The 13683-nt window shown below is 34.1% G+C and overlaps 1 protein-coding gene across 2 annotated transcripts; it reads right to left on the bottom strand.

The window, feature by feature from the left end:
* Positions 1-7009: 7009 nt before the first annotated feature.
* LOC132641249 (uncharacterized protein At3g61260) lies at positions 7010-10045 on the bottom strand. Of its 2 annotated transcripts, none has more exons than XM_060358162.1 (4): positions 9941-10045; positions 8004-9369; positions 7716-7797; positions 7010-7354 (listed from the first exon to the last, which is right to left on the bottom strand). In XM_060358162.1, the coding sequence occupies exons 2-4, from the start codon at positions 8783-8785 to the stop codon at positions 7142-7144; spliced, it is 1077 nt and encodes a 358-aa protein (XP_060214145.1). In that variant the 5' UTR covers positions 8786-9369; positions 9941-10045; the 3' UTR covers positions 7010-7141. The 2 variants fall into 2 exon arrangements, with proteins under 2 accessions (XP_060214145.1, XP_060214146.1); XM_060358163.1 differs by having other exon boundaries at positions 8004-8888.
* Positions 10046-13683: the final 3638 nt, after the last annotated feature.

Raw genomic sequence — 13683 nt, 5'->3', positions numbered from 1 at the left:
CTTGTAGTAATCTTGCTTGTGAAGAGGGCATTCCTTAATGTAGTGACCAGGCTTCCCACATTTGTGACATAAATCATTCTGTTTGAAGTTCTTGCTGGAGTTTCCTATCTTGGAGAACCCACCATTTTTGCGAATCATCTTATGGAACCTTTTTTTAATGTAGGCCATATCAAATTCATCACCACTTGAGTCACTTTTAGACACTTTAAGGACCAGGTTCTTCTTTTTTTTTTGGCTCCCATCTTTCAAGCTCCTTCTTTTTCTTCACCTCATAGGTTTTGAGATTTCCAATCAAATACTCAATGGTTATTTTGTCCAGATCTTTGGCTTAAGTTATGGCATTAACCTTACTTTCCCAAGACCTAGGAAGAACACCAAGTATTTTTCGAACTCGCTTGTTGATTGGAATGACTTCACCAAAGAGAATGAAGCTCATTGATAATGGAGGTGAAACGAATGTGCATATCCTGAATTGACTCATCTTCCTTCATTCTAAATAGTTCATACTCCGTGGTGAGCATTTATACTTTGGACTGGTTGACTTGAGAGGTTCCTTCATGAGCCGTCAAGAGGGCTTCCCATATTTCCTTGGCAGTTTCACAAGATGAAACACGATTGTATTCATCTGGTCCAACACCACACATTAAAATCTTCTTTGCCTTGAACCCCTTTTTAATGGCTTTTCTATCAGCTTCGGTATATTCTTTTCTAGGTTTTACCTCTAGCTTTCCAGACTCAGTATCAGTCTTTGTAGGGACAAAAGGACCATCAAGAATGATGTCCCACAGCTCAGAATCTTCAGCCATCAAATAGTCATGCATTCTTGTTTTCCACTATCCATAATACTTTCCATTAAACCTTGGAGGCCTCATGGTTGACTGTCCTTCCTCAAAGTTTGGCAAAGCAGGTATAATGAGAGATTCTTTCTAGGTGTTACCTTTTTAGAAAGAACCCGCTCTGATACCAATTGATAGAAACTAAGCGTCCACCAAAACAGATAAGGGACCAGGTACCTTGTCTGTTCCCTTAAGCAAAAAACAGAAAGTAAACAAGACACAATGTTTACGTGGAAAACTCCTTTCTCAAGGGATTAAAAACCACGACCTACATTGGTAGGATTTCCAACTTCAATAACTGAGCAACGTCTTTCAGATTACAAGCCTTTTGCAACCAAGGAATTAGACCACTAATCCCTTTCCTTATAATAACTTTATTGCAAGCACTCACTTGACTAACTCTAGTCAAGAACCAAACTAATTCAACTACCTCTAGCTGAAATTCAACTCATCATAACTAACTATAGTTAGGCGTCTACACAAAAAGCTTAATAAACCAAACACCTACAAAATCCCTTCTTAAAAGAAGTGTAGGTTTACAATATTTAGACGAAAAGATAAAGACTAAAATAACCTAGGACTTAAGACATCTTCAGTATTGGGATTTGGTCCTTGGAGTTATTTAGTCTTGATCTTGAAAGCTCTAAGAAAACAGTGGCGGCTACTCTTTTCAACAATGAGAATAATATATTTTGAGTGTTAGGTCAAACAAATGCCAACATGTTGTTTATATAGGGGGCCAATGAGAGCATGTGAGTGGCATGTGATATAGATAGAGACGTTGCAATGAACCGTCTGTCTCGCTATGGCTCTGTAAGTCGGAACAATGCCACAGCTTTACAGCTGTCACGTTCGTACAGTGCCCAGGAGAACTGATAAAGGACCTGGTCCCTGATTCATATGTCGATCATCAAAAATCATAACTCATCACTTACGATAAAGGTGAATCTTAAAATCATCTAATTTGTTTCTATAATTGCAACTCACAAAAGGACACCTCATCGTCCTTTATTTTAAATTGGAGAAAGTAACATTGCATTATTAATAAATCCATCAACTCTTTGTACACATTTTTCTCCCTCAATCCTTGGCAATTAAGATAATTCCTATTATACATCCATATATGATGTTCCGTCTATGTAACACAAAAAAAGATCGAGATATTTCTATAAGTATTATTTTTTCTGTCCCAATTTATTTGAAGGTGTTTGACTGAGTAAGAAGTTTAAGAATGAAAATAAGACTTTTAGGGGTCATTTGTTCACGGACTAAATTATCCCGAGATTATAGTCATGAGATATAATTCTTTGACTGATTATTCCACCTCTCAGGTGGGATAAAATAACAACAAGTCTGATGGGATAGGCGGGATATCCCAAGATTAAGGTTTGGTTGAAGGTATAAATTTATCCTGGGATTAGTTATATCTTCAACAAAAAAGTACAAATTTAATGTCATACTTAATCCTGGAATATCCCACCTTATCCCATGAACCAACCATCCCCTTAAAACTTGTAGTCTAAAATAAGTATATAAGAATATTTGTGTGGCTATAAATCATCTCATTAAGGGCAGAATGAGAAGTAGGGGTGTACAAAGTAAACCGACAAACCGCACCAAACCGATAAATCGAGTCAAACCGAGAAAAAAACCCGACTAGTGGTTTGGTTTGATTTGGTTTGGTGTTGAAAAAAAAAAACCCGACCATAATTGGTTTGGTTTGGTTTTAACTAAAAAAAGTCAAACCGAACCAAACCAACCTGACATTACATGTATTCAATTTTTAAAATATTTTATACATAAAAATATTTATTTGTAATGTAATTATAAATATTTCTTAAATTTTTTTCGTAGTTTTTTTTTTATCTATTATCATATTATTCAAGCTTGAACTTAGAATTTTGAACGTCAATAAATTTTATATCCTATGGATGTTAGTAACTCAAATAAAGTCCAAACCAAAACCAACTCAACACTAATGCTAACAAAAGAAATTCAATTTATCATTAGGAATGACAATAATGTTGGATATCTATTCTTTAGTTTTGCATAATTGATTTAGAGAGTGAAAATACATAACTTAAGTTTTTTTTCTCTGTCATGTAATTAATACTTATTTGTCGTACTTATTTTAGCATGACTTAATATTTTTAGATTATGGTCATTTTCTTTATGGCATGTTAATTAGCAATATTTATTTTAACCGATTTTATTAGTTTTTGTTAAATATTTTAATACAATGTCATCACTCTTCTCACATTTTGTGTTATATTCTTAAGAAACACCTTAATTATATAGTTGTACCTTACTAGGACTAAAGAAATATTTGAAGTAAAGTTATATGTTTTGTATCAAGACTATTCCGAAAAAAAACCCGAAAAATCCGAGAAAACCGAATAACCCGAGAAAACCCGAGGTTGAAAAACCCGAATTTTATTGGTTTGGTTTGGTGTATAAATTTAAAAACCCGACGTAATTAGTTTGGTTTGGTGTTTAAAAACTCCGAACCAACCCGGTCCATGTACACCCCTAATGAGAAGTTTAAATTAAATTGTCACTAAATATAGAAAAATGTCATTCTTTTCTGGACTGACTAAAAAGGAAAAAATGTCACATAAATTGAGGCATAGGCAATAGCATATTACTTTATTTTGTGTAATTTATGAGTTAACTTGTTAGGTATGTTACATATAAACTAAATTAATTTAATCGAGGAGTTGAAAATAAATTACAATTGAATTTGATTACAATTAATGTCCAAGTTCATCCCAAAAGAATAAAAACTTTGTGGTATAAATTGCCAATTTATGTTGCATATTATACTAAGTATTAGTATATGTAATAATTCATTTGTGTAATTTATCGTTAATTGATAAGTGGTGATTTTACCACTTAATCAGTTTCAATTACTTATATTCTTGTAGTCTTTTAATAAATATTTGTGCTCAATTTTATGTTATTTGGCGTGTTTCAGGTTAGATGAGCAACGGAAGGGCTCAACACTTTGCTCAGGTGGCCAACACAATGTCAGAGAATGCGAAATTGTTGAACAAAAGAGCGCTCAACGCTACAAACTGCGAAGTGGCACTTTAGGCCTTCAGGGACAAATTTGTCAAAAATCCGAATTTTGTGATATGAGAATAAATGTTAACACTTAGGTTATTTTTGATTTTGAATAATCTTTTGTATGGAAAAAACGCTAGAGCAACATGAAGAGAATATTGTGAGAATAGCAACGCAAGTCTGGAGAAATTCAATCTTATGTTCGCCTTCCAAACTCTTGCTTCTATTTTCGTATCAATATGATGAATATTTTTTGTGATTGCATCATGAGCAGCTAAACACCTCCCTAGGATTTACACCAATCTGAAGTCATTTATTTAATTTCTTAATTCCTTCGTGGGATAAAGTGTTCGTGTTTTATATATTCTAAGTGAATCGTACTTTATTTTTATAATTGAGAGAGTGCTCACTCTTGGTTATGCCCTATCAATCCATCTTGAGAAAGAGGATTGTATATGAGATTTGATTCAATTAGCGGGTTGGCTAGACTGCCTAAAGAATTCGAACGTCGAACCAATATAGATCATTAGGAATAGTTTATCTTGTTCAGAAAATTTGCCAGAATAATTACCACTTCATGGTTAACGAATAGGAACATGATTCAAGTAAAATACGTCTATGTCGGAAGATGTATCGTATGATAAACAGTAGCTTGATAAATAAATAAATGTTAATAACTAGTCCACTCGTATCAACGAAGTTGAATGAATGTATGGAGACAGTGAACCTTAGGTTTCTCTTCTATTGATTACAATCTATCCTTATTACGCATTTCTTATTTGTTAATTTATGATCCTTAGTCTTTAACAAGTAAAATCACCTTTAAAATATAATTGGCACCAATGAACAAAGTCTTAACTACCCACAATTGCTCTACGTGAAAATCTATTCGGAATATTCTGATGATTACTGTGACAATCGCTTTACTCTTTTATAAAAGTACAATTGAGCGTTATCATTAATTGGTGTAATTATGTTGATATGCCCATCGGGCTAATTAACTTGATCTGTAATGAATGTCAATGCATTTCAACCTTCACCCCTAAATTTAAAAATTCAACTATAGCCCTACATTTCAAGATTCAAAACTTAACTATAGCTTTAAATTTTGAATTCAACAAATATGCTTAAAATTAAAGATTCAATTATAACACTAACGAGCAATATAATCAAAATATAGCTAACAGCATAATCAAAACTAAGTCACAATTTCTTGGGCAATATGATCAATTCCAGTTAAATATAACATAAGCCCTGACAAATTCAAGAGGCCTAAACAAAATCGATGAGATTAAACTTAAACCCCAACAAACTCAGGAAGTATAAGAAAATAAGTCAAGAGAAGAGAGAATTCTGATCCTGATCTGCATTAAACAAAAGTTGATGGACACTAACGGTAAGTCTGTCGGTTATGTTTTTATTAATTATTAATTGACAAACCTTTGATCAGAATAGCTGACGGATATCATTGGTTTAAAAGTTCTTTTATTTTTCCAAAATACCGAGAGACTTTGTCGATTTGTTTAAGATAATTTTAGGCTTAATTGGTCCGACTTATATACCGACGCGTCTACCCGAAAAAATATATTGCATGCTGTTTTGCCGAAATAACTGACATTAGTCCATCGGGTTTTTAACGAAAAAAATTGAAAAATTAAGGAGAGCTTCTTTGTTATTTTATTCTAGTGTTATTCAAGATTTTAGCTATTTATCCCGGTCAACATGGATTTTCCTCCATGAAGTTTCAACCTTTCCCTAGATCATTATTTTGAGAAGGTTAGAATAGGCAAAAACAAAACAAAAATGAAACTGAAAGTGTAAAAACTAAGAAGTCACATAGCAAGGATTAATTGCCTTTTAAACTTTTAATTACCTTTAACATTAATCTATCGAAAATTCTTCGTGAAAAAGCCCAAAATAGTCCCTTATCTTTGGATTGAGACTCGAAGTCATCGTTGCTTTTTTACATGGAACACTACAGTCCCCCATATTTGTAGTATTAGTGCACTTTTGGTCCTCCCCCAAACTTTCACAGTTCTGTTTCGATGTTGATTTAATCCACAATTTGGTGCATGGAATGTTCAGTTACATTGTCTTCCTCTGGTTTAGTAGAAACAATTTACTCATGTGAGAGAAAGTGAGAAGAAGAGTGTTCTTTGTCAGTCCAAACATCATTGTAGCTAAATCAACACTAATAACCTACCTTTCCTTTTTGGACTATTCTCTACATTTCCCGGACATTAAACTGTTTCAAAAATTAATAGCATGAAGTTCTCACAAGTATGATAGAAAGACAAGTTCCAAATCTCAATACGTGAAAAATGAATAAATTTAAAGGTGATGTAACAAGATAAGATCAAGCCTAATACTTCTTTTCATGTTTGATTCCTATCGGATTAAGAATTTTATTTTGCAGAAGGTATTCCCTTGTGGAGAAGAACAATAAAAAAGAAAATAAAAATATAACGTTGTCAGACTTATTCAAGTTGATTACATGTATTCCTTAATTTTGTTTTTCTTGTGAAGAAAAGAAATATATGATATGTATCTTACCTTTAATTTCTCGATCTACGACAGACAAATGATATTGCAAGGAAAGAAAAGTTTGTACTGTTGCACTTGAAATTTGATATGATGAACCTCTCAACGTCAAGAAAAGAGAGGATCAAAATATGGAGGACTATTAGTACTCCACGTAAAAGAACAAGAATGACTTTGAATCTAAACCCAAATGATATTTGACAGGTTTTTTCTGTCGAAAAATGTTTTTGACGGATTGAATTCCCAAAGATTCTTCGTTGGTGAAATGACATCAGAATTTTATGATTTCAAACAGTATTGCGGTGATTTCTTCCATGGAAATTATCGAACATTTTAGTAGGGGACTGCGAATATCTGTAGCTTTTCAAAATGCACTACTCCCTCCGTTTTACTTTGTTTGATACTATTTTCTTGTTAATTTGTTAAGAAAAGTACAATACATTTTTAAATTTCCTTAATGAAAAGCGTTTATTACCACACAAATGTTACGATATGTTTAAAATCAAAAATCTTCTTTTCTTTATTAAACTTTATGTCAAGTCAAACTATAAAGACGTTAGCACAGAAGATTTTTCAACATTAGCATATGATTGAACCCTGAAGAAATGAAAGGAACAAAGTTGTTACTGCTACTACTACTACTTCGTAAATATAAATATAGTAGTGATAGGTACACAAGGGAGCAGATCTAGGGGCTAGTACTACCAGCAGAAAGAAGAAGGTAACTTGAAAGAGAAAGAAGAGGGAAGATGACCAGTCCTCCTTATGTAATCTGCCTTTTCAGATGTCTTTACAGCTTTTTCATTCAGCTTTGCTTCAGCATTGGCTCTTTTTTCTTCGGCTATTCTCCTTGCTGCTGCCAATTTGTTTGTGTACTTCTCTTGTGCCCTTGCTTTTATTCTTTCTGCCTTCACCTGCAAATCCATTTCACAATAATCTAATGTATTCCCTTTTCACAAACCAATAATAGTAAAGTTACAAAATGTACCCATTGGGAATTTAATGTGAAATAACAATCATTTTGTAACTTTACTGTTATAGTTGGTAAAGTTCAGTGACCAAGTATAGGACAGCGGTAAGTTAATTATTTTCAAAAGGTATACTGATATTAACTTCGCACTTGGTGTAACAAAGGACAGTGATAATCTGCACCTATAAATTTAAAATCTTAAATCCGCCTCTAACAAGAACTCAAATACTTACCATCACAAGCAAGAAGATATAGAGAATGTAATGGAAGAAAGTGCAATATCAGAAAGGATTAAGATTGATTACCTCCATTCTTTTCATTTCCATTTCAGCTTTCCTCTTTTCATGATTTTCCCAAGCTTGTATTTTCACCTCTTCGCGCTTATACCTGCAGACACAATATATTTGTTATTATTCATATGATCAATGCTAAGAAAGAGTGGTACAACAGTCCCGTGTAGATTAGCTGATTAAAAGTTGATAATGAGCATCAAGTGTTGAAAAACACTTTTAAGTGCTGCAACTAGGCATTTACGTATTTTGACAGAAGTGTAGAAACTGATAATCAGCAAAACAGCCTATCTATCACATTACCTTGCCATGTACTTAGCACGTTCAGCCTCATCCCAAGCCATTGCGCGAGTCTCCAGTGGATTAAGCTTGTTGGCATGGTCTGTTTCCTTCTTAGCTGCTAATTCATTGTCAGTAGTTTCCTCTACATCGCGAACGATTTGTGTGGTCCCTACATTTCCCCTGTTCTCACCGATGGTGGCAATAATTTGACCATTTTCTAGCCCATTTCGGCCCCTAATAGGAGTAGAAGATCCTGAAGATATTGGACTTCTTGCTGCTGGAGTTGTGGCTCTAATTGGTGTGGCTGTTCTTGATGGTTCTTGACTTGCAATTGGGGTCATTTCTGTTCCCATATCCCTAACACATATCGATCGAACAACGGATGATGCAGAGTTGTTGTTATTAGAAGCCTTATTGATTCTCCATATTGATTCATCACAATCAACTTTCTTCGTTTCCACTTCAAATTGAATCATACTAGTGTCTCCCTCATCGCCACTCGAATAGTCCTCTTTCTTTGGCACTGGTGCAATCAACCTTAAGTCATCAGCATTTGAGTTTCGAGGGGCGGTTTTAGATTGGTGGTGTTTTTCTCCTCCTCCACCTCTTGAAAGATTCACTAACCATTTTTGTGCATCATCCCATTTTGATGGGGTTGGTTTACCTGAGGCTGCTGTTCTATGGTGAGTCGATGCTCGATTCATTCCGGTCCCTTTATGAAACTCAAAATTCATACTGCTTCCTCCTACACCCTCTTGTTTTTGTCCATAATTCAAGCATCCTTTATCCTCTATGGATCTCATTTTTCACTCTTCTATATCAGTGACAGTTTACTATAACTTCTTGTGGTTGCTTGTATTAGAGTCCCAAACTCAATAAAATCCACCCTTTCTTGATTTCTTTTGCCTAGTGGATTTAAAAGGCAGATCTGGCTAAGATTTGTGCTAAAGTTCAGCTTTTAGATATACCAGGACAAGAGAATAAAGGAGAAACTTCAGCTTGAGACTCAATTAAAACAAAAAAATAAAGTTCTAGGAACAATGAGAAACCTGATGTTTAGTCTGAAAATGGCTCTATTCACTCTTTTCTTGAGAAGAAAACACAAGAAGCAGCACTTAAATCTTATTCTAAGTTAAACAGTGTACTAAATGCATAACTTAAAGTTTAGACAAACAAGTGACTTCATTCAAGATTTGGCAAAATGAGTTTTAAGTACTAAAAGAGAAGAAGGGAAACAAGAGTAGTGCACCATAACTAACTTGAAGAGAAGCTGGCCATTTACAAGCTGAAGAGCAAAGCAGAGAATGCAGGGAATATTAAAGCCTTGGAACCATGAATTTTTGAGACTGGCAGAGCTAAACGAGATGAAGTTCAGATCCACTGTATTCTGCTGAAAACTTTTCTAGTAAAATAGTCTTCATTTGCATGGTATAAAGCAAAAACTACTCTGACTATTATTAGCAATATTTTAACATGTAGTAACAAGTAATCGCCTTGCTTTCTAGATTACTAACTTCACTTTCTATAATTATCTTTGAATGACTTGATAAAATAAAAATTCTTTTACTCCGCGTGTATATATAATATACATAAAAGTTACTCCCTCCTTCCCGTTTTAATTTGCTTAAAAAAGTTGTCTCAAAATATTAGTCACTTAAGAACTCAAGATTAAAGTTGACAATTGTTTTCAATTATATCTTTAGCATTAAAGAAGTAGTTCTTTAAAATTAATGCTCAATTCTCCAAAAACATCTAACATATATGAATAATTTAGTAAATTAAATCTTTTATTATTATTTTTCCTAATGATCAAGTTAAAACAATGGTTGAAATAGAAAGGGCGGAGTAAACTAATAAACTAATGCAATACAAAGGTAAAGGAAACAAGAAGTACTAACTCTTTTACCTATAACGTTGTGCATTTTATTCCTAAATACACAGTGGTTTTTGTAACTTACCTCCCACTACTCACTCTCCATGGAATCTTGGGAATAGTTTTCGTGACACCCTCTCCCAAAAAACCATAGATAAATAATGATTCTTGGGATTTTTTAAGGCACTGCTCCACCATATATAGAAAAAGTTCATTCAGTAGTTGATTAATAGAAAATTCTAAATTGTAACGGTTAGTAGCTAGGCAACAAAGGCAGCTGTAGACATCATATGGAGAGTGACACTTGGAGGGGTACAATATTAAATGCAGATGTCAGTATGTGAGTTTTGGCAGTGTTGGATTAAGATAGATTGCTAATAAACAAAAACAAATTCTGAAATATGTCACATGGCCAGGATGGGCATGGCATTTTTGTGTTACAATTTCTGGGACAATATTAAATTGTGATGGTTGATGAGTCTGGTAATGCCCCAATCTTTTGACCATATATAGAGGTACTCTATTGAGGACCACACTAGTTTCAGAGAGCGGATTTAGGACGGGTTAATTGGGTCAACAGTACAGTAGCTTTAGTCTGAAAGGTGATTGAATACCATTCAACCAAAATTTATACTCTTTTTGTCCGAATTAACGTGACACTCGTTCATTTTTAGTTTGCCCCCAAGAAAGTGCCATATTTTTATAATTAAAAATAACTTCACTTTAAAACTACTCGTTTACCCTTAATGAAATAATTTTTAGTTGCACAAATATCTAAGATTTATTTTAGATCACAAATTTTAAAAATCTTCCTTTCTTGTTAAAATTTTGTGTCAAGTCAAACGGTTCACAAAAATTGGGAAGGAGGAAGTACACGCCTAAATCAGTTATAAGTCATAAGTTCGTCACCAAAACCAAAGGCGGATCCATAATTTAAACTCTAAGGGATCGTTTGGTAGGCGAGATGAGGTGAGATATCTCAGGATTAAGTTTGGGATTAAATTGATATTGTGTTTGGTTGACCTTATAAATTTACTCTGATATAAATTTATACAGTCAACTAATATAAATTTAATCTCAGACATAATTCTAGATATCCACCTTATCCCATCAAACTTGAGATTACTTTATCCCGCCTTCCAGGAAGGATAAATTTGTCCAAAAATTATAATCCAGAATTATAATCCCCAGATAATTTAGTCCACGAACCTGCCGATCCCTAAGCGTTATGCCTTTAATGGTTTTTCATAAATCCATCATATTTTAAAGTTGTGGGTTCATATTTACTATATTTGTTATTATTCTAGTAAATTGTTACACATAAATTTACATTACGAGTCGAAAGTACCAGGCTCAAATGAAACCGGTACCGTAATGGTGTATTCTTGTAATCTTCGAAATACTCTTGCGAAAGCATAACTTCAATTATTCCCATTTCTTTATATTATTTTCGTCATCTGTCCCTTTTGTATAAAAAATACTTTCAAATTATATATCCTGAAAATAGGTTTGAGGACATTTATGGTATTTTAATAGAAAAAAAAAGTGTTTACTGGTATTTTTTTTACCAAACACACTAATTGCTTGTTACAGTATAAATTTCAACACTTTTATTGAAACATATAACTCTTACTTGTAAAAATCAACACCAGCACCTAAAAATGTTCAACACCAACACCTAAAAATGTTTTCAACTCTGAATACTTATCAACTATTTTAATCAACTAATTCAAACGGGTTCTTCGACACTGAACTGTAGTTATACAAATTAAAATATGCAAATAAAATAAAATAAAATATTTATAATGATATCACGCTTATTTTGAATTGCTTAACTCTGAATTCTAAATTTGCCTCTGCTCCAAAAATTCATTAGCATTAAAAAGGAAACTATCTTGAGATGGCCCTCATCCTTATCTGCCTTGTTATTAATCCATTTTTGGATGGAGAAGTCGTGGTTTTCTATTTTCTGTGTCTTGTGAGTGGAACCATGTGCGCTTCTATAATGCAGGCAGGGAGTTTCTGTGGAATGGAAACTTTGACCTCAACATGTAAAACGAAATGAGATAAACAGATAAAGTAAAAGTAAAAAATCACATTTGCCTACATGTATGACTCATACTATCAGATCTTCTTTCATAGATGAAAGTTCTATTCATTGAAAATTTATATATAGAATCAGATCTATATGAATTACTAACTTAAAAAATATAGTATTCCCTTCTTCCTAATTTATGTGGTACTATCATTTAACTAGTACAAAGAATAAGCAGAAAAAAAAAACTTTTAAAATTTATGATCCAAAACAAACCTTAGATATTTATGTATTTGTAAATTATCTCATAACACTAAATTATTTCTAAGTATAAAGATATGATATTATTTTTGAGACGGACTAAAAAACACAACGTGCTACATAAATTGTGACAAAGAGAGTAGTAACTAACCTATTTAACCGACATAAATAAAGCTACAAGTCCAATCAAGAAGCTAGGTAAGATTAACCAAAACATAAGAGAAAGTAGACTAATCAAGGGGATCTCATCTCAATGATCATGTATAAAGTTTGGGATCTCAAACTCAATACTGTAATTTTCACATAAATAATCAGAGACAATGTGTAATAAAAAAGAAGAGGGAAACTAGGTAAGATTACTTTTTACTAGAGTTACTCTCGAAGTCTAAACCATGTAAAGGGGAAGGGGGCAAAAGGAATTAGGACCTTGCACAATTTCCCATAGCAGTTGTTGTAGACTATCTAGTCTAGAGTAAAAAAATAATCAAGTCATGCAAATTGAGACAGAATAATGGGTAGAAATTTAGCCATTTACACTAAATCAAGAAATGTAAGATATGTGTCTTACTTAAATATATTTATCACTTAACTACTATAATTAAGTGTGTATACGGGTAAAACCGAGGACAAGGATATCCTCGGTTTCCGGACATGAGAACTGAGTTCGGTTCGGGGTCGTACACCGAGGTACGATGCGAAGGCAGTTGATCACCATCACGGGAAGACTAAAATATCCGCCACCAACCGGATATTCCGGCACCAATCTCGCCTATCATATAACGGAAGATTGCATGCCTTATTTAGACTTGTACTCGGCCTCCTATCTACCCTTGGATAACGAACGCCAGTTGCGATCGACGTAAGTAAGTTGAGAACAAATTCTCTCGATCCATTCCTCCATGTTAGAAACTACGTTGAGGGTTCGGAAAATTGCTACAAACACATGAACACAGTTAAAAATTATCGCAAATAAAGCATTAGAAATACCACTGGGCTGTTTGAAAATATAAGCGGCTTACGAGTTGGGTTCCACTTCTCGGGGAATGGCATCTTGTCGGCAGGGATCAGATCCTCGGTCCTGACCCGGACAAATCTTCCCTGCCAGCCTCAATCCCTGTCTTCATCAAGGCTAGAGAAGGGAGCCTTCCTTGCTCGTTTCATGAGCTTGATCATACCCCTTTAAAATACCCGGGGACTATACAACCAGAGGAGGTGGTTGACCGTGAAAGGCTCGTTCACGTTATTTGTAAAATAATGAAGAAGCACAATGATCCTCCGAAATGAAGGGTGGATCTGACCGAGGCATATTTCGTACCTCTTGCAAAAATCCACGATCACCGGGTCGAGCGAACTAAATGTGAAGGGGTATGTATAAACACTCAGATACCCCTCCACGTGGGTCGTTATGGCTTCAGCGTGCTCGGGAATAATGACTTCCATATCTTTCCAACCGCAGTCCTCCTTGACCTGCTCGAGTTTATTTCGGGGAATCGTGCATATGTAGTCTGATATATCAGCACCTCGGTCCCCTT

This window comes from Lycium barbarum, chromosome 5, assembly GCF_019175385.1.
Source record: "Lycium barbarum isolate Lr01 chromosome 5, ASM1917538v2, whole genome shotgun sequence".
NCBI classification, from domain to species: domain Eukaryota; kingdom Viridiplantae; phylum Streptophyta; class Magnoliopsida; order Solanales; family Solanaceae; genus Lycium; species Lycium barbarum.
The sequence above is the reverse complement of the archived record's forward strand: the minus strand, read 5'-3'. Positions and strand labels throughout refer to the sequence as shown.